Below are 19,440 nucleotides of genomic sequence, written 5' to 3'. Positions count from 1 at the left end.
ACGAGAGAGAGAGAGAGAGAGGGAGAGAGTTAAGCTGAGCTGAGCTGAGCTGAGCTGAGCTGTCTGTCCCTTTCTGAAGCAAAGAAGAGAGAGAGAGAGCATGGCCGAAGTTCAAGCTTTGCCGATAACCCGGCCCGTTGTGCCCGCCCAGGACGGACCCAATGCGGCAAGGAAGAAGTTTGCGACTCCTCCAGTCAAGATTGCCTGTCTTGCATGGTAAGTCAATTGGATTGCTTGCTTGCTGACCCGGCCCGCTACCTTCGGGTCTATGTCTCCGCACCCCCTCCCTTATAGGCCAAAAGTCATGGATGAATGGATATTGTCTTTTATCACCGCCCTCCGCAGTAAATGGGATCTTGCGAGCCGGCTGCTGACAAGCTCTAGTCGAGCCTCGCGGACGCGCTGTACGGGTGAGACCCCGTGTGCAAGTGTATGTTGCTATTCCGTTTACTTGCCCATGGCTATACTCGCATCTCTGACTCATCTACCAGTGCAAAAGTAGGGACCGTCCATGCCAGTACAAGCCAAGTCGGCGAGGCGGTCCTCGCGTGCGCAAGAAGCAGCGCCCATCAGAGGATGATGTAGCTCCTTCTGTCGAGTCTAAACCGCCCGACGTGGACATGCCGTCCAACCGTGAGTAGAGCCTCGGACCTAATGGCGACGCCATGATCCTAATTGATAACCCCGGTGCAGTTCTGGTCGAGAATTATATCAACCCAGGAGCTGGGTTGAAAAATCTCAATGAAGTAATCAACGACAGTGATACGCTGTTCGACACGCTGTTTAGCAACACGACCAATTTCACGGGAACCACAACACCGCCCATCAGCGAGGCTGGTCCCATGGCAAGATCGTATACAAGTGATTTCGCAATGTGAGCAGTGCCTCCTTTTAATCTTACCTCTGTCAACGTCTGCCAATGATCAAAGATTGCGACACCCCAATGACCCAAAGACAAGACTCTCTGAAAGAACGGCAACTGATGCCCTGGTAGATTAAATGCGTACTATATTTGGGTACATCCCTATTTCCCCATTCTGCCCCCGCCGGCATCCCCCGTCTTGCCTGATGAGTCGGGCCTCCTCTTCGAAAGCAAGCCCATGGATATCAACGAGTCGCTCTCGCCAGCTGCGCTCGCTATTTCAGCCATCTTGGCACTCGTTCCATGCGCCCAAGACCCGAACCCTCTTGCGGAGGAATCCATCCTATTTCGGCGCAAATATGCACAGTTTCTGGCACAATCTGCTTTTGAAACTATCGAGACCGAGAGCGACCATCCACAGTCTTCAGTGGAGCCCTCGCGGGCTTTAGAAGACTCGGACGATGAATATATCAACCGGCAGCCATTTCATCCAAATCTACCCCTCGAACTTGAAAGTGTGGTTGCATATGACATTCTGAGTGTCTATGAATATTCACAGCGTGGCAATCTAAAGAGAATGAGGTCCCGGGCCAATGCCGCTCTCATGTCAGCCATGGGCATGTCACTTCATACGAACAACGAGGAAGATCCTTTTTCTGAAGCAAGAAGGCGCGTCTGGTGGATGACATATGTTTGCATATGTCAGGCCTCGATTGTCTCAAATTCGGTATGTTGATATTTCACTTTGTTTTATAGGCCGCCATACTCATGTCTCTAGAAACCTTCGTTTGATGTATTTACGCCGTCATTCACGACCAAGATGCCGACTATTGCTACAGACGCGGAGGTACGTGCTCATTATTGACTTTCCAGTTTGCTACAAGCTAATCCTGCGTAGGCTTGGCCATTATTTGTGAAATCACAGCAGGCCATTCTTACAGCAACCCAATTTGTCATTGATCTGAATGAAGCTCTAAGGCGACATGCAGATATGAGCAACATATATCAGAAAATGGTTGAGCTTGAGCTACTACTAGAACCGCTCGTGACAGCGTCGGAGATCTCAGTGTCTAGCTGCCCCCCGAGCCAGATGGTAGATCAGTTCGAACTATCTGTTGCACAAGCCTTACGATGCATGACAAGAATCAAATTGAACAGGTTAGTCGCTTGATCCGTTTCTCTAAATTCTCGTGTCTGACATCTACAGCGCACGAATCAAAGTCCACCGATATTGCGCATTCTTTGATCTTCCAGTCTTTCCGAGAAAGAACTGTGACCTGAGGCCAGTTCAAGAGAAGGGCAATAATGACGGTCAAGAGTTGCGACACTGGCCATCTTGTTGCAGTACGCTCATCAGTGGAACCTCTGGTCACTCCAACAGTTCTGCCACAGCCTCTTCACCCGCCCATTCGATGCGGTCATCACCTTCCGATGGCGGACAGTCCCACCAGTCTATCATGACCCCGATATTTCCTTTCAGCAGTCACCAATCCGCCAAAATATGTCTCAAGTCGGCCCTGAGCATTGCTCAGGCATTTGACCTGATGCCGTACCCGAACCCAATCAATCAAGTTTCAGATGGCCCTTCCTACATTGGTCCATTTTCAAATGTCATATCACCACGAACGATGCCGTCATTTGCCTGCTGTGCCATGCAGTGCGCATATGTGCTACTCATGGTACATGCCAAGACGCAAACCATGTACTCGACTTGGAGTACGGACGCTGGCTCACTGGCCAACGATCTTCTCTCTCGGCTTCAGCAAGGGATCCTGTCTATCTTGGGTACACTGGAGAATTACGGCACGGCATTCGAGGCGTTGAGCGGCATGAGAGGTATGTTTCCAACTGCGTTGCGCTGCCCATATTGTTGCTTACTTACAATCACCCTAGATCAAATACGTGACAAGGTGTATTCCTCAATCACATTTGACACATAATTATTGGTAATGTTTCTAATGACAAGCATTGGGAGGCGAATCGGCGTTGGGGACATGATTTCGTTTTTAGTCTGACTCGCCACTTTACATATATCAACTCTTTTTTTATACTTTTTTTTTCAAAAATCAAGATGGACACCTGGAGGAATGGCTATCGCTGTCTTTCAAGCACGATGAACACTATGACACGAAGCCACGGGCAGATATGTTCTAAATTGGGAGGAGTTGCGGATATCTAGGCTATCGCTCAGACTATCATGTGTAATGTGAACATGTTTTGATTTGAATTGTGTACCTTGTGGTTATAGATACACGCCCAGGTTGACAGACTCGGAACAACACTGCCTACACTCTGTAAACAAAGATTGCAACCACTCCCAATCTCAATGGCACTGAAGTGCAGATGCTGTGTAGGTCAGTGGAGGTTTTGTTCCGCACTTATAATTCGGAAGTATATCCTTTCAATACCGTAATGCTTTCTGTAGGTGTGACTTGACGGATAGGAATTTTCTTTTCAGTCGCTTACCCGAGTAATATGTTTCAAGACAGCCTACATTCAAGTCAGCTTTGGTCAGCCTGGTCAGCTCTCGCCAAATCATCTGTGACATGAGGCACTTTGAACTCTAATTCTAACTTTCTGGGCCCACGGAGAAGCACGAGCTGGGCCGGCCCGCTCGTAGTGGCCAGTTGCTGATGGACCAGGTAATATGATGTGGCGCTCACATGCTGTCCCGTACGGATATATGGCAACATTTTCCTACATAATTAGCTTGTCAGTCGATGTTCTCCTTTGAGACATACCCCGGCTTTGCTCGGGCATCGCCTTGGAAAAGACATCAAATACACTTTGGGGCCCTGCCGTCCCATTGGAAATCAGGTGGCTCTATTCGAGCCGCACCAGCCCGGTCCAAGTCGGCCAACCCGTCCCCAGGTGGCGAATGCCTGTTTTTGCTTAGAGGCGTATGCTTTTGCTTGACGCGAGCCAAACTCGGTCTTGGAGTAGCTTCTTTACATTGCCGCTATTTCCGAGTGAAAGCCTCATGAGCATCTGAGCAGAGCGTCTCAACCCATGCAGGCCGTGTTGCATCCATGAAGAACGATCACTGGCCTTTTTACGAAGCGTTTCCGAGTGCATGTTTGTAGCAAATGCGTTCTTGGCATTAATATCATAAAGGTTCGGCTTATGAAATTCGACTGCGGGAGAGAGTTTATATTGGCTGATGGCGTGGCAGGTCATCCGCTTACGGGGCCATTCGAGATATAATTCCAGCACCATTCCTTTCTTTCCTCTTTCTCTTTTGTCTCTTCAAAATACCCAAAGGCTGAATAATCGGCTATGCGTGTTCAAAGCTATAATACTGATATCAGTGTTATAGCAATGACAACTAAATAAAGCTGAATATCATTATTTTCTGACAAGAATAGTCGAGCTTTCCTCCGAAATTTCCCTGCAGTAGTTGAAAAGGGAAAAGGGATGTGAAGGTTGACTTTCATGACTATTGAGCGATCGATTTTCATCAACCTTTTTGGCATGCGGCTCGCGAAGTTGTTAAGATGAGACCTATTTACATCTGCATTACAAACCCTGGTTGACATAATAGTGTTGTAATTTACTCCACATAGTTTTGCCTTCTTCATGCTTTTCTTCGCATGGTATCACCTTGTTCTCCCCAAATCCACGTTGAAATGACATTGTCTAGGTTGATGAGAAACCTCGGTATCTCAGCATTCTTCTGCTGTAATGCAATTGCATTCGGTCTCGAGGATGACGCTTGTCAAAAGGGATTCTTTCTAAGCCTCGCTCCCTTGGCGGTGGATCCTTGGGTGAAACAATTTTGTTCTGATATCAAAACCGAGACCTCGGTTGCAACTACGATCATTACCGAAACGTCGGTTTCAAATGCCATCGTCACCACCGCTTCAAGCACTTCCACCACCACAACTGCGACCATAGCGTCGATCTCGACGAGTACCACAATTGCAACAAGTACGATTACAAGCACTATTGTAACAACTTCAACGTCCACGTCAACATCTACGGAGACTACGACCACGACTATCTCCGTGATCGGGGTTAAGAAGCGGTCTATAGGATGTCACAAGGAAAAGACGACTCCAAGTGTCAAATGGCCTTCTCATGTATCCCACGGTAGACCAGGCCTTTACCAATCTCACTCCCAGTCTGCACCCACTTTGGCATCCAACAGTGGTCTTGATGATATCTTGCCTTCAGATAGTCAGAACCCAGAAGCGGCCGCATATGATGGTCTCGTCAAGCCAATCCCTGACATCCCAGCCAAGCATTACTCGGGCGGATGGGCACAAATAGACGACTTTCCAGATATTGCAACGGCTCCTTTTAGCTACTACTCACCAACTCAGCATACTCCTACCATCCCGACAGGAGGTTCTTACTCACCTGGATCCAGAGCTGACTTGTATCGGAGCTTATTAGCTGCGCCTTATAACATTGCGAGTGAATACTGTAAGAGAGTTCATCCTTTTTCAGACTCCTTTTGTATATCATCTCCATCTACTCATCACCTCCTGTTTTGCTGCTCACCAGAGAATTTGAGATGCAATACCAGCTTGGATATATCAAGTAAACCACTACTTACACCGCTTGTGAAAGGTTCCTGCTACCAGAGCACAGAGATATTTACATCTACTACGACCTCTTCGGCGACCACGATTGTGATAGCCTCTAGCATAGTCACCACCGTTGTTACCAGCACCATCAGCACCACAACCACTTCCGTTTCAACGACCACTACGACTATAACGGTGCCAACAACTACAGAAACAACTAGCACGGAAACTGTTAGCACAGCTGCGACGACGACGGTGACGTCAACTACATTTACGGTAAGTAGATATTGGGATAGTCTTGCAATTTTCCATGAATGACGAGCACATATTCTCTTATTTCCCTTGTACGCTTGAAAGCTTCGAGTCGCCTAGCCAGTCTTATATGAGGAAGTTTGCTGATCTAACACTATATGACAGTTTGTTCCAACTCCTACTGATTGCCAGGCGCTCGCACCATCATACACGTCTACAAATGGGCAATCATTTAGAATTGCTTGTGAAACTATCTACCCTGCATCAGTCAACAACTTGATCGGCGCTTTTAGTGGGATTGAGAACTTCCGGGCTTGCCTTGAATTGTGCTCTATGTATACCGACCCTAAGTGTCTGGCTCTCAGTTATGTCAGGAATTTCGGTAGCTGTGGTCTGTTAAGCTCCGCCCTAGAGCCCGTTAGTTTCATACCATTTGATGGCGCGGTAGTTGTCTCACAATAGTTGCAAACACTATAGTATCTTGTGGATCCACCATGATATCATATGTATCAATGACCACCATAAGAGCATAGCCTAGTACACTGGTCTTGACTGTATCTTTGTACAAGAAAGAAAAGTACCAAGCATGGAGCATGGATGGAAACTCTTGTGTCAGGCTTGCAGCGTATAACTATTGCTCTCGTCCGCAATGCTCTCAAGACCACATCAATATTCATACTCGTCATAACAACCTTGACTTATTGTACTAGAGATGGCGTCGGTAATTCCCTGCACAAAATATCCGCTGCAGAATGCTAGAAAGTCACACTTTTTGACAAAAAAGAAATGTCGGGCCTCGTGAAAATATGTTTCTAGCTGGACCAACGGGATCTGAGACCGCAAAACCTGAACAAAGCTCACATACCACTTTCTTTTCGCCAGTGGCAACGTTCGCCATGTCTGCCACAGTTACACAGTATGGTGTCATGCAGCTTTAAGTCCAGGACAAGCATAAGTTCTCGGATCACGGGAGAGACCAAGCCTTTGCAATGCAAAACACGCCTCCTCCTCCTCCTCTTCTTCTTCTTCTTCATGCAAGGACGGCTTGCACAAAAGGATTGCAGTAACTGAAGATCTCATTCTAGATCACCGTCACTGGACGTCAATAACTTGTCAAAGAGCCACTGAGCAGAGCGTCTTGGCAGTCGTGCTCCAAGTATTTAAGAAGAGTCCAACCTCGCAATGATCCTCCTGTTTTCAAGCTCAGAACATCTTCACCTTCCAGTAGTTGCATCATCTGTCAAGAAACGCCCATATTACTATCCACAATGAGACCCTCCTGGTTCGCCTTGTCCCTGGTGCTAGGAGCCTCTGCTGTCGTTGTCGAGGAGCGCGCTGTCTGTACCACGAAGTTTGTCAGCAACTACGACAATCTCAATGCTCCCGCCCTTGTGGACTCTCTCAAGACTGTTGGAGTATACAATGGCCTCGACTACAATGGATTCTCTCCTGCTGTAAGTTGTCATATACTCAACCCCGTTCCTAGGGGCTTCCAGTTGACATGTATGGAAAACAAAAAGGCCCCTCCTGCATTCCTTGGAGGCGTTATACCAAACACCAAGAAGAATGTCATTGTCGCATCCCTAACCAGCGACATACTCAATCTCGGCACCGACTCACTCAAGATTTTTGGCACTATTGCTGCCCAGAAACCCGTCATTGGCTTTGACCTGACCAGCTTCTACTTTGGTTGCACCCTATTCACCCCCGCCTCGTCGGCCACGATTCCGCTGAGCTGTACCATTTCGGTTGCCGGCTTTTATGCCAACGGCAAGCCCGCACCGACGGTCAAGTTTTCCTTTTCACCGACTGCGGGCATCTTGGCCCCGTCGGCTATGAAACTGGCCGTTCTCCCCACGACCTACAGGGCGCTCAAGAATGTCACTATTGGTGTCGATTCTTCTCAGGTTATCGTACCCGCTACCGCTTTGGCCTTGGATTCCGTTTCCCACTGCAACTACTAATGGAATGAGCTTCCAGGAAGCTTATGCCACTGAATGGGTTAGAGACGCAGTAACTGGGGTCTTGTGGCAAGTGAATTATTGTATTTTGCAGGCTGAGACATGGAGAGAATTTGAAACAGGTATTTCTTGAGGTCAAGGCGGTCATCTAGTTTAATACAAAGCTAGTATAGGCCATTTTAACAAGAAATGCTAGTTTAGTCCAACTATACTCGCGAGACCTGTATGTGTGTATAAAACCGTGTATAAATCGATCGTAGTACATATATGCATATACCACGGTGATAATATGTTATAATTGCATAAACTCGCATAATGACGATGTTCCAGACTTCGAAGTCCGCGGCATAAGAGTACAGAAGAATTTGGACTTCCGGGTCCAGGAATTGCTTTCTTACAAATTACAACAACAAAGGAAAAAAGGCCGTACATTGCTTTATCATAAAACACTCCTAAAAGGAAGTACACAAGAATTTATTAGCTGCCGAGGAGTTAGCAATGGCCCCGCGCGTTTCCCTATCGGCGTTCCTCGCGAGCGCCAAATCGGCGCTGGCATCGTCTACAACCAAGAAGCAAAAGTTGACATTTGTCGTGGGAAACGAGTCGGCCGGTAAGAAACCCCAGACTTTTACAAAAATTGGCCGAGAAAAGCCTTCCATTCATGTTGAACGATGAGCTAACCAAAGGCATGCAGATCTCGACTCTCTCTGCTCGGCACTGCTCCTGGCCTATCTGCGCACTTACACGCCTCCCCACACTCTGCATATCCCGCTGTGCCACCTGGCCCGGGATGACTTGACTCTGCGGCCAGAGTTCACCGAGGTGCTGCGGCGGGCCTCGGCGTCGCCAGACGACGTGATCACCCTGGACGACTTGTCGGCAGCGTCGTCCGCCAGCGCTGGGAACCTGGACGCCGACTGGCTCCTTGTGGACCACAATTGCCTGACGGGCCGGCTGGAAGCCTATGCCAATAGAGTCATTGGCTGCATTGACCACCACGCCGACGAGGGCCGCGTGCCCCGCGACGCCTCGCCCCGCGTGCTCGAGCAGAGCGGTAGCTGCGCCAGTCTCGTCGTGGACTACTGTCGGGAAGCCTGGGACGAGCTCAAGTCCAAGAGTGCAGCTGCCGAGGAGGGCGAACAAGTCGATGCCCAGCTCGCCGCGCTGGCCCTCGGGCCCATTGTCATTGACACGACCAACCTAGAGGCCAAGACCAAGACGACAGCCTACGACGTGGAGGCGGTGCGGTACCTGGAAGGCAAGTTGGCCGCCAATACCGAGGGTCGCCCACCGTTTGACCGCACTGCCTACTTTACTGCCCTGGCTGGCCTCAAGGAGGACATTTCACCGCTGTCGATGCGCGACGTTCTCCGCAAGGATTACAAGGAGTGGGATCAGGGCGGGCTCAAACTTGGCACGTCGTCGATTCCGGCTTCCTTTGTCAACTTGCGGGACAAGGCCGGCAACGGGGCCCAGCTCGCACAAGTGGTGGAGAAGTGGGGAGACGAGAAGGGGCTCGATCTTGTCGCCGTCATGACTGCCTTCAAGGAGGCGGAAGGCAACTTTAGCCGTGAGCTCATGTTAGTTGCAAGATCGGAAAAGGGTGTCGAAGCAGCGAAGCGTTTCGAGCATGAGTATAGAGGGAAGCTGGAATTGAATGAATGGAGAGGTGGAGAGTTGGACCATGTAACAGAGGCCGCATGGAGGAAATGTTGGACCCAGGGCAAAGTTGAAAATAGTCGTAAACAGGTTGCTCCCATGTTAAGGCAAGCGATGACTGTGTAGAATGGAAAGATAGAAATGGACTATCATATTCATTGCCACTTTACTGATTCGTATTTCTGCCGCTAGCTACATCACTACAACAAGCATGATTCTACTCTCTCTCTCGCCTTAGGCTGCCGCAATAGCGTCAAGCCACTTGGCCAGCCGGTATCCCTGCTTGGCAATCTGCTCCTTGACAACCGGTTGCGCCGTGGTCGTGTACGAGCCATCGAGCTCCTTGTTCTCAACGGCGGAGAGGCCACCCTTGAGGACGGTCGAGCAGACGTAGGCGTTGGACTCGGAGGCCCAGCCCGTAGCCGTCGTCTCAGCGTCCGTGATGTCTAGATCAGAAACCCAGCCGGCAGCCTCGGACTTGTAGGTGCCCGATTTGATGGCTGTTGCCATTTGCAATTAGCAATCAAGGCCTCATTGCGCAGAAACATACGGAGAGTAAAGCGGGGAATCATGAGGAATGCTTACCAGTCGTCAATGTGGTGGCCCAAGTCTTGGCAGAAGACTGAGAAGAGCCGCCAGACACGGACTCGGGGATCTCCGAGTCCCAGATGTGGTGGAGGTTGGTGTCTTCGCCGTCATAGGTGACGTCGATGCCGTTGCCGCCGGCCTCGAGCTCCTCGCAGTGCAGCGGCTGCCCAATGTCGCCGATAAAGTGGATGATCATCTTGGCGGCAATCTGGCGGTCCGCGGTGCTGAGCTTGGTGTTGAGCACGCGCTCCGTGTAGTTGGAGATGGCGCTCACGACGCAGCCGTCGGCGCAGTCCCGGTCCAAGTCCACGCCGCACGACGACGGCGGGTTGTCCTGCGCGTCAATATAGTGGTAGCCCGAGGAGAAGCTGCCGGCTGTGGTGTACTGCAAGTGTTCATAACATCAGATTTCTCATTCATGCTACTATGTAATCAAGTGTCTAGAAGGCTACTCACGCGGTACGAGTCTGCCCAACTGGCAACCGACGCCAGATAGTCGGTTGACGTGTCGCCCAGAAGAGTCTGGAAGTATGTCTTTGTCGACGTGGCCACAAAGTTGGTAGCAATATAGGCAACAGTTTCATGACCCATTGCTCCCCAGGCCATAGCACCGGGAAGAGCTGCTGCTGAGAGCAGGGTCAAGGCTGCGACACGAGCCATGTTTGTTGAAAATAGAGATTAACCGTAGGGGTCAGAAGCTAGCCGTGGACGGTTATAGCTGAGCTGATGAAATGAAGATGCCAATTGATCTAGCAGGAGGATAACGCTGGGGCAAGCCAAGTGGTGTGAAAGGCTGTCAGTGAGCGTGGGTATGTCCGTCACCAGTCTATATATAATCATTAGTAGTAGTGAGTGCCCAGCGATTGGGTACCCTGCCTTGAGGAGCATATCGGCTCCAGGTTGCTCTCCACTTCTTCTAGAGGGAGCTCTCATTACGGTAGTATGCTGTCAAATACAATACTTGATTGGACATGCTAACGGGATGCACTTTCAAAGATTGCGATCTGATGATGAATCTACCTAGATTGGCGCAAGGGACAAAGACTTGGCTTTTCTCGCTTACGCATTAGTCGGCACTCAAGCCCAGGGGTGACCGGCAACGGTCAGCAAATGTCGATGTAGGGGTTGATCAACTGCCTGTCTGATGATCAGGGCACGCTTGGGAGTGTTTCTGTCAACGATGAATCCGGAAAGTGAGCTTCGCAGCCAGTAAGAGCTTGATTGCGTTTGACGTGGTGATTAATTTTTGCAAACGGTATATCATCCTCAGGATACAACCAGCACTGAACTATGATGAGCATCCAATGCTCGTGTGAGTTAATCGTCACTTGCCTCAAGCATTGGCTCCGTGTGAATTAAAAAAATTCCCAATCTGCTCGGCACAAGATAATATGGGCGCTCTGTGAAAACGATCTAGTCTCCAAAGTCCCATAGTAGCATCATCATTATAATAATAATAACCAGGGTCATTGTAGATTCTAGCGGGATGAATCAGTTTCCCACGTGTCTTATCAGCGCTCCAAGATTGCTGGACTAGGCCAACAAGCATAAAACCTTTGAGTGGCCCCTTTCCAGAAAGGGAAGGTCGCCAACCACAATGATACATGCTATGGTCCCTACCTAGTCACCTCAATCATGTTCAAGAGAAAAAGCCAATATCTAAACAGAGCTGAGTGTCTTAATTGATGGCATTTGACCTCGAGGAGTCTAATTATTGCAAGCTAGGTACTCAAACAAGCTGGTTGCTGCAGTATCGTACAGTAGTAGTGTTACATTCTTTGAACTAGCCGGACCAGGCGGTGGGGGCACGATCATATATATCAAGGCCATGAGCACGAATGTCCTCAGACAAGCATCGATCGCCGCCGGTCATCGTGGATTCGCGCCGTCAATCGAAGTCCATGATCAGTCATGGACCTTAACACACCGGTCGCGCACAATCAAAATGATTGCGAGCGCGGATGGTTTGCTTGCAGGATTTGCAGGTCCTTGATCATTTTCACAAACTCTCTCTGGGACAAAGCTTGAGCGATGCCTATTGCATGGTCTGGAATTGTAGCGGCGTGCAGTTCGGCTTTTGGATCTGCCACACGAATGCACTGGAGAATTGCTTCATAAATTTGCCCCACAGGCTCGACCACGGGATCTTCCATGAACATGTCTTGAAAGCCTTGGCGTAGAACCTGAGAACAGCTCGAGCGGTCCTTGGTGGCAGCTCCGGCCTCAAAGAAATGGAGGTACATCGTTTTGGATCGAGGCTGAGCATATCGGGCTGGGGTGCGCCAAGTTTCCCAGAATGAATCCCAACGCTTGAGTCGGGCATATGCTTCCATGAGTCTGATCAGCAAGGGCTCTCCCATGTAGGGCAGCTCCGCCTGGACAATGAAGTCGTCCAGTCTTCTCAGAAGGTCATGTGTTTGTGTATTACGCTTGGGGGACCACGATATTCCTTCCACAATGGCGACGACAACATCATTCTGAATGACTGACTCGCCGCGCATGTGAACAGACTCCAGAAGCTCCATGGCGAGGCTGTTCTGCTCATCCAGCCCTGATTCTGGGGAGTTATAAATGCAACTAAGAAGCTGCTGCATTTCTTCTCTTGTCGCGGGAAGTGCAAAAATGCGGAGTTGGTCAATCAGCTCTCTCGTCCCATCTAGGTTTCCGTACTTATGAAGACCTAGAGATTTGTAACCCTCGAAACCCAGCTGGCGAGCTTTTGCCTGAATACTCAGCCGCAATGCCCAAGTCTTGTCGGCTGGCATATCGTGCATGGCAACTTCAGACACTTTGAGAAAGGGCGTAGTCTTGAAAGTTGCGAAAATCTGGTTTCGTGGTAAATTTTGCAGATGCATGTTCAGAAGCTCTATCATTCGTGTCTTCGCAGCGCTGTCGTGGCTCAAGCTTTCCGAAAATAGGGCAGCAGCTTGCAAGCCGGCTGCCTCATCCGAGCCTTGCCTAGTGGCCTCATTGGAACCAATGCTACCAGTCAAGAAGGCGTGTAGCTCGTCGACTTGAGATGTAGTTGGTACATTGTGACGACTATCCACGTATGTAGTCTGAGTAGAGTATGATCGGGTCTGACCCGAAAATGGAGAACTGGTCGAGGGAGAGGTTCCCATGGTAGGTCGAGATGGCGCATGCGACAGAGCGGGATTCTCTGGTGTCTGAGAGTCGACGTCCTTGCCGGATTCAAGTTCTTTCATATGTTTCTTAGATTGCTGGGCTAGGTGTCGCTCCCAGAGGATCTCTAAGCCGAGCTCACTTCGCCTCGACTCGGTAAGAACTTGCACCACAATGGTGGAGCCTGTCTGAGGAACACCGAAACCAGCAACACGCCCGTCCTCGCCAACGACAGCAGATTCCATGTGCGAGCGGTTGATAGTACCCAGGTTGACGCAGATCCACCCAGTAGTGATGCCATCATCAGCATCATCTGTTCCCATGGTGCCGAGCAGTCGTGCCCGTTTGGCCTTGCGCCTGAGCTTGGTTTTACGTTCATTGGGACCCAAAAGCCCATCTGCATCAGCGTAGATTCGGTGTTGGGCTCGCAGCCACCTGACCAGACGACCTGCGGAAACATTCAAGTGCCTCTCACTGCGTGCTGTGCCGAATAGCATGAACAGGTTTGTGCCCAGTGCTGGTGGCGGGTCGAGTTCGCGCAAATCAAGAAGCTTTAAATCATCCAGGCCCATTTCCTCGGCGGCATACTTGAGCAGTTGGGGTATGACTGCGGGTGAGCCCTCAGGCACATCAGGCAATGGCGGCGGCTCAGACACAGGCACATGTCGTGGCGGCTCAACTTGGAGATACCAGGGCTCGTCAGCCTGTGTCGTTGAGGGTGTCTGATCTGAAGCCTGCTCCTCTGATGCAGCTTCGAGATTGTCCGTCGAAGATGCGGCGTGATGAGGATCTTTACTGGCGGTAGCACCATCCGAATGTGATGCAGTGGCATAAGGACGGGCACTCTTGCCGGCTGGGACGACAGTGCGCCATGATGCACTGGTGGTGAGAGGCGATCTGACGAGTGGAGTTGCAGAACCGAGGAATAGTCTTAGTATGGAAGCCCGGCACTGTGAGCAGCCAGCTGCGCTCATGACCCTTCCTGGAACCATGGTATTAAGAGCTGATTGGCGTTATAGCCCAAGTTGAGGAATAACAAAGGTGGCTTGTGAGTTTTAGCTGCTCAATTCATGATTGTATTTAAAGATGGAAGACCTTCGATTCGCCTCCTAGGATGGCAGCTTCAAGATGGGATCAGAACTTCTTGGTAGGTTTTAGTACTGGTGGTGGTGGTCGTTCCAGTCCACCAATCTTTGCTCGATCCAATCAGAGAGTCGGAAAAACCAGAGCTAGGTGAACCTATGCGCAGACTCCAGTGGGATGACGGCGCGTCGCCGTCGCGGTTCAATACCGTTACGTACCAGGCTGCCAGGTACGTGCGCAGTACGCTACTACTGGAGAAAACCTCTTGACTTCTGAAAATTTAGACCAATCGAAAGTCTCAATTTGAGCCCCACCCTTTGCCAATGGCCTGTCTGAAGTCACAAATGGCGTTAGCTCAAGCAAAAAAAAGCTTTAGCGTCACTCCAAAGAGGATCTGGGCGAAAATTTTGGAAGACGACTTTTGAGGCTTTCCATTATCGCCTCCCTATCAATGACCCTCGATTGCTGATAGCTTCCGGCATCTGTTTTTTCATCCTCTGGGATATTCAACTGTTGTTGTCTGTCTGTTTGTCGAGTCTCATCATAATATTACCTGGACACACAGCAGTCGGTGTCCTTACGGTCAATCTTTAATGTGTACATAATTCATTCTTTTTATTTTTCCTTCAGCCCAGCCTCTTTGCTTGCGGCATCCTCTCCCTCCATGCGCGATTGGTACCTTGCAGACAAGTGCAGGTAATCAGTCGCCATGTTCATCAGACCCTCGGCTCAGAGGAGCCTCTCCCTCCCTCGGATCAGCACCTTTAGACGGCCTCAAGTAATATCGACATCTTCACTGTGTCGTTCCGTTGCTGGCGCCGGCGCTTCAAGTCAGAGACTACTCGTCACGCGACCAGATTTGCTGCCATGGCAGAGGAGGAGCGAGCGTGTCAGCCACGGCACCCAGCACGATAGGTCACTTGCTACCGCCATCGATGATGCCCATGCCCAAGAGGACTTGCCATTCAATATACCAGCATATGCTCAGTCGCCGCAACCCCAGCGCAACCTGGCTCCATACGAATTACGACACTTCGACCCTTCGAACCCCATCATCGTCAAGCACGAGCTCGAGCCACCTGCCAGGCTACGGACAACAGGTCAAGGTATTCCGGGTGATATCGAGACCATGCTGTCCGTATTTCACGCATGCCTCCAGGTCTCCCATCTCGACCGAGCTGCTCTTGTTCTCAAGCGCTTCGAGGAATATGATCTCCTGCCCGGGCATGAGCTGATAAAGCTTCACAACAAATACCTCGCTGCCAACATTGAGCGTTTCTATTCGCAACCAAATATCAAATGGGCTGAATCAATGCAATCATGGTACGAAACACAAATTCGTGCCAAGGGCCTTCCACAGACACCAAAGACAATTGCCTACATGCTGAAGATTTCTCTCCTTTCTGGTCAGGATTCGGAAAGACTCGAGCGTCGTATCGACCGATACATGGGCATGGTACCTGGAGACCTAGGTTGGAAGGTGTACCAATACTCGGATATTTTGTCTGATCAGGATCTCGCAAAGATCACCAGCCTATGCACAGTTCATAAATATTCACCAGATGAGTGGGTCATTGAAGGCGACGAGTCCCCTGAATCGCAACTGGCCACTGAAGCCAGCTCGCAGGATGCCTCGGCTGCTGCTGATGCTGCCAGCGCCGTTGATCCCGAAGGAGAGGTCCTGGCCGTGAAGCAAAAAGGTCTTGGTTTGAAGACATTGCGTCATGTCCTGTCCTTTTTCTCTGATATTCGAGGCGTCGATATCTCGAAATTGCCTCTGGCTGAGCAACGTGAGATTCAGGCTCGGATGGAGAAGGACTGCGTTGATGCCGCGATCCACCGATGGCGAGAGGAGCACCAAGCTTTGATGAAGATGGGAAAGAACACATCCTTGTCCACGAACGCCTTGAACAGTCAACTCTACGACTGGCAATGCGCTCTGGAAACGAGGATCAAGGAAGAAATGAAGCTTATGGACATCGCCGAGGCTCAACCGACCAAGTCATCCGATGATCTCGACAAAATTCTCATTGCACCCTTCTTGAGACAGTCCAATCCAGCCCGGCTTGCTGCTGTCACCATTCTTAGTATTTTAAATTCGACTGCGTCAGCCGACAGTGACAATGGACCGACCATTGCGATCGCCGTCTCCGCTCTTGCCAAAGCCGTCGAAGAAGATGTTCGACTCCAACGAAACCACGAGGCCCGGAAATTGAGAAAGACCCGGAGACGTTTCTTGCATCGCGAGGCAGCCGAACATGAACAGGCCGCTTCGTCGTCACCTGAAACCACTCCGCCCGATTCCACTTCACCCGAAAATAGCGTAATCAAGCATGTTGAGGAGGCAATTCAAAATGCAGACCACTGGCCGGTCGTGATCAAGACGAAAATCGGCGCTTTCCTGACACTAGCTCTAATTGAGACAGCCACAGTCACAGTCACTCGCGAGCACCCAGACACCAAAGAGCTCGTTAGCCAGGTCCAACCCTCTTTCGCTAAATCCACCATCTTCAAGAAGGGCAAGAGGGTCGGCATGATCATGCCCAACAAGTATTTGACAGAGCTTATGAAAAAGGAGCCACGGGCTGACTTCCTTGCACGACATCTGCCTATGCTTGTTGAACCTGAGCCTTGGTCCAAGTTCGACAAGGGTGGATTCCTTGAATTTCCCACGTCCATTATTCGAATCAAGAATGGCGAAAAGGATCAGAAGGTCTATACCGAAGCAGCCATAAAGAGGGGTGACCTTGACCAGGTCTGTAAAGGTCTTGATGTTCTTGGGCGGACCGCATGGAGAATTAACCGATCTGTCTTCGGGGTCATGCTAGAGGCATGGAACAGCGGTGAAGCAATTGCAAACTTTCCCCCTCTGCATCCGAGCATACCTCTTCCACCAGAACCTGAATATTCCGACGATCCTTTGGCGAGAAAAGTTTGGATTGCTCAAGTCAAGGCTATTGAAAATGAAAAGGCAGGACTTCACTCGGAACGTTGCTTCATCAACTTCCAAATGGAAATCGCCAATTCTTTCAAGGACCAAACCTTTTACTTTCCACACAACATGGATTTCCGTGGTCGAGCTTATCCCATTCCAACCTACCTGAATCACATGGGTGCCGATAACACCCGTGGAATGCTACTTTTTGCGGAGGGTAAAGAGCTTGGCGAGAGTGGTCTCCGATGGCTCAAGGTGCAAATATCCAACGTGGCTGGTTTTGACAAGGCCAGTATTTCTGAGCGTGAGGCATTCGCGATGGAGCATATGGCCGAAATCATCGACTCAGCTACGAACCCTCTGAGCGGAGGGAGATGGTGGCTGAAAGCAGAAGACCCATGGCAATGCTTGGCGGCTTGTTTTGAGTTCAAAGCAGCCATGGAACTACCAGATCCCACAAAGCATGTCTCCGCTCTCCCCATCCAACAGGACGGCACTTGCAACGGTCTTCAGCATTACGCGGCTCTTGGAGGTGATCGCTGGGGAGCGCAGCAAGTCAACCTTATGCCTGGAGATCGTCCGGCTGATGTCTACTCTGCTGTTGCGGATTTGGTCAAGGAAAGTATCAAAGAAGACGTCAAGAAGGACAACCAGCTTGGCAAGATCATGGATGGCAAGATCACCCGCAAGGTCGTCAAACAAACGGTTATGACCAATGTTTACGGTGTCACATTCATTGGTGCTAGGGCACAGGTTCACAAGCAGATTGAGGCGGCACATCCCAACATCGAGGCTGAAACAGGCATGCCATCCATGCTCCTGGCTTCTTATGTCGCATCCAAGATCTTCAAGGCCCTGTCGACCATGTTCAGCGGTGCTCACGACATCCAGTACTGGCTTGCTGAATGCGCTGGTCGTGTGTGCCGAGCTATAAGTCCGGAGCAACTTGACAACTTGGCTGCATTGACCGAAGCACAGAATGCAGAGGCCGTTGCCGGAGAGCCAATAACGAAAAAGAAGGCGAAAGCGCTGAAAGTAGTCAACAAGAACTCGACAAAGAACTTCCTTGCGAGCGATCTCATGAGCCATTGGAAATCAACCATAGTTTGGACCACTCCTCTGCGATTGCCAGTTGTGCAACCTTACCGGAGAGGCGGCACCCGCACCATTCCTACAGCTCTGCAGGATCTGAATCTTGTTATCCCGGAGCGGTCTGATCCTGTGAATCGACGGAAGCAATTGCAGGCATTCCCGCCCAACTTTATCCATTCCCTTGATGCTACTCACATGCTTCTCTCGGCTCTGGAATGCGATGCCATGGGCCTAACCTTTGCAGCCGTGCATGATTCTTTCTGGACTCACGCTGCCGATGTCGATGTAATGAACAAAGTCTTGCGAGACTCTTTCATTCGCATCCACAGCGAAAATGTCATTGAGCGGTTGGCATCCGAATTTGAGGCGCGGTACAAGGGCTCGCTTTACCTAACTAAGCTCGAGATTGGCAATGCAGCAGAGAAAGAGATCGTGGCTCTCCGTCAGGAGTTGCGCCTGTCAGCACAGGATGAAGTACTCATGGAACGCGAGCGATTGAGACTTCTTAAGTCCTCGGACCCAGAGGAAGTCCAGCGCGGCCAGCAGATGCGGACACCGGCAAGCATCTATATCGAGCACAACGGCACTGCTGCGTCGGTCTCGAAGGGGGAGATTGATGAGGTTGGCCTGGGCAACGTCCCATCTCCTGACGAAATGGCCAAGTCTGCCCTTGAAGACAAGCCGACGACTACTCACAGAAAATTGCTGGATTTCAAAATAGACAACCCTAAAGAGGTTGAGACCTTACTCTCAACCAGTGGCTTTGAGAATGTGATTTCAAAGTCGAGGTCCTCAAACACTTCGATATATTCCTCTGTGATGGGCATCTGGCTTCCGCTGAAATTCCCCGAAGTGCCCAAAAAGGTGCGTAGTCGCCATTCCTTGACGACTCCCCTCGAGTCTGGGTTTCTTTTATGCTAATGAAATCCTAACAGGGCGATTTCGATGTTAAACAATTAAAGGACAGTCAATATTTCTTCTCGTGAACAAGGAGAATAGTTGTGGAGTACGATATCACGTGGCTTTTTCGACGAGCCTGGCATTAAAAGCGATTGCATCTCATGGGCGTTTACAAGGAATGGCGTCTCAGTTCAACAAAGAAAAAAGAAGGGTCAGATGTGTCTATTTTTGTGTACATTTTGTATGATTATGCATTGTATGATAATTTACTGGGGGCACGCACCTTTTGGATAAGGTTAGCATTGGACCGGTGGCTTGACGCCAGAGGATGAGGATGCATCAAGTCTGTACTATACTTTCCAATCAAAGGAAACGGTTAAAATCACTCCGATCCTAGATGAAATAGAAAAGATAGTTTGCAAAAGAAAGAAAAAATACAGTCTAGAAAGCGCAGTT

The 19,440-nt window shown here is 50.1% G+C and overlaps 7 protein-coding genes across 7 annotated transcripts; 5 read left to right on the top strand and 2 right to left on the bottom strand.

Annotated features, from left to right (window-relative positions):
* Window positions 1-100: 100 nt before the first annotated feature.
* On the top strand, window positions 101-2,802 carry PFICI_05072 (uncharacterized protein; the record flags this gene model as incomplete). The annotated part of the gene is made up of 9 exons (XM_007833653.1): window positions 101-216; window positions 385-430; window positions 492-633; window positions 694-874; window positions 995-1,589; window positions 1,641-1,709; window positions 1,761-2,020; window positions 2,070-2,698; window positions 2,756-2,802. 9 exons carry the CDS (start codon window positions 101-103, stop codon window positions 2,800-2,802), a joined length of 2,085 nt encoding a protein of 694 aa, XP_007831844.1.
* Window positions 2,803-4,438: 1,636 nt separating this feature from the next.
* On the top strand, window positions 4,439-5,828 carry PFICI_05071 (uncharacterized protein; the record flags this gene model as incomplete). The annotated part of the gene is made up of 4 exons (XM_007833652.1): window positions 4,439-4,455; window positions 4,503-5,240; window positions 5,633-5,667; window positions 5,809-5,828. The coding sequence occupies 4 exons, from the start codon at window positions 4,439-4,441 to the stop codon at window positions 5,826-5,828; spliced, it is 810 nt and encodes a 269-aa protein (XP_007831843.1).
* Window positions 5,829-6,911: 1,083 nt separating this feature from the next.
* PFICI_05070 (uncharacterized protein) lies at window positions 6,912-7,607 on the top strand (the record flags this gene model as incomplete). The annotated part of the gene is made up of 2 exons (XM_007833651.1): window positions 6,912-7,097; window positions 7,164-7,607. The coding sequence occupies 2 exons, from the start codon at window positions 6,912-6,914 to the stop codon at window positions 7,605-7,607; spliced, it is 630 nt and encodes a 209-aa protein (XP_007831842.1).
* A 495-nt stretch (window positions 7,608-8,102) lies between these two features.
* Window positions 8,103-9,389, top strand: PFICI_05069 (uncharacterized protein; the record flags this gene model as incomplete). Its single annotated transcript, XM_007833650.1, has 2 exons — window positions 8,103-8,214; window positions 8,299-9,389. 2 exons carry the CDS (start codon window positions 8,103-8,105, stop codon window positions 9,387-9,389), a joined length of 1,203 nt encoding a protein of 400 aa, XP_007831841.1.
* Window positions 9,390-9,497: 108 nt separating this feature from the next.
* Window positions 9,498-10,511, bottom strand: PFICI_05068 (Nuclease S1; the record flags this gene model as incomplete). The annotated part of the gene is made up of 3 exons (XM_007833649.1): window positions 9,498-9,763; window positions 9,849-10,236; window positions 10,308-10,511. 3 exons carry the CDS (start codon window positions 10,509-10,511, stop codon window positions 9,498-9,500), a joined length of 858 nt encoding a protein of 285 aa, XP_007831840.1.
* Window positions 10,512-11,791: 1,280 nt separating this feature from the next.
* PFICI_05067 (uncharacterized protein) lies at window positions 11,792-13,966 on the bottom strand (the record flags this gene model as incomplete). Its single annotated transcript, XM_007833648.1, has 1 exon — window positions 11,792-13,966. The coding sequence occupies one exon, from the start codon at window positions 13,964-13,966 to the stop codon at window positions 11,792-11,794; it is 2,175 nt and encodes a 724-aa protein (XP_007831839.1).
* Window positions 13,967-14,766: 800 nt separating this feature from the next.
* On the top strand, window positions 14,767-19,070 carry PFICI_05066 (uncharacterized protein; the record flags this gene model as incomplete). The annotated part of the gene is made up of 2 exons (XM_007833647.1): window positions 14,767-18,948; window positions 19,020-19,070. 2 exons carry the CDS (start codon window positions 14,767-14,769, stop codon window positions 19,068-19,070), a joined length of 4,233 nt encoding a protein of 1,410 aa, XP_007831838.1.
* Window positions 19,071-19,440: the final 370 nt, after the last annotated feature.

This window comes from Pestalotiopsis fici, assembly GCF_000516985.1.
Source record: "Pestalotiopsis fici W106-1 unplaced genomic scaffold PFICI_Scf_3, whole genome shotgun sequence".
Taxonomy (NCBI): Eukaryota; Fungi; Ascomycota; class Sordariomycetes; order Amphisphaeriales; family Sporocadaceae; genus Pestalotiopsis; species Pestalotiopsis fici.
Note: the sequence above shows the minus strand (reverse complement) of the source record. Positions and strands in the feature narration are given on the sequence as shown.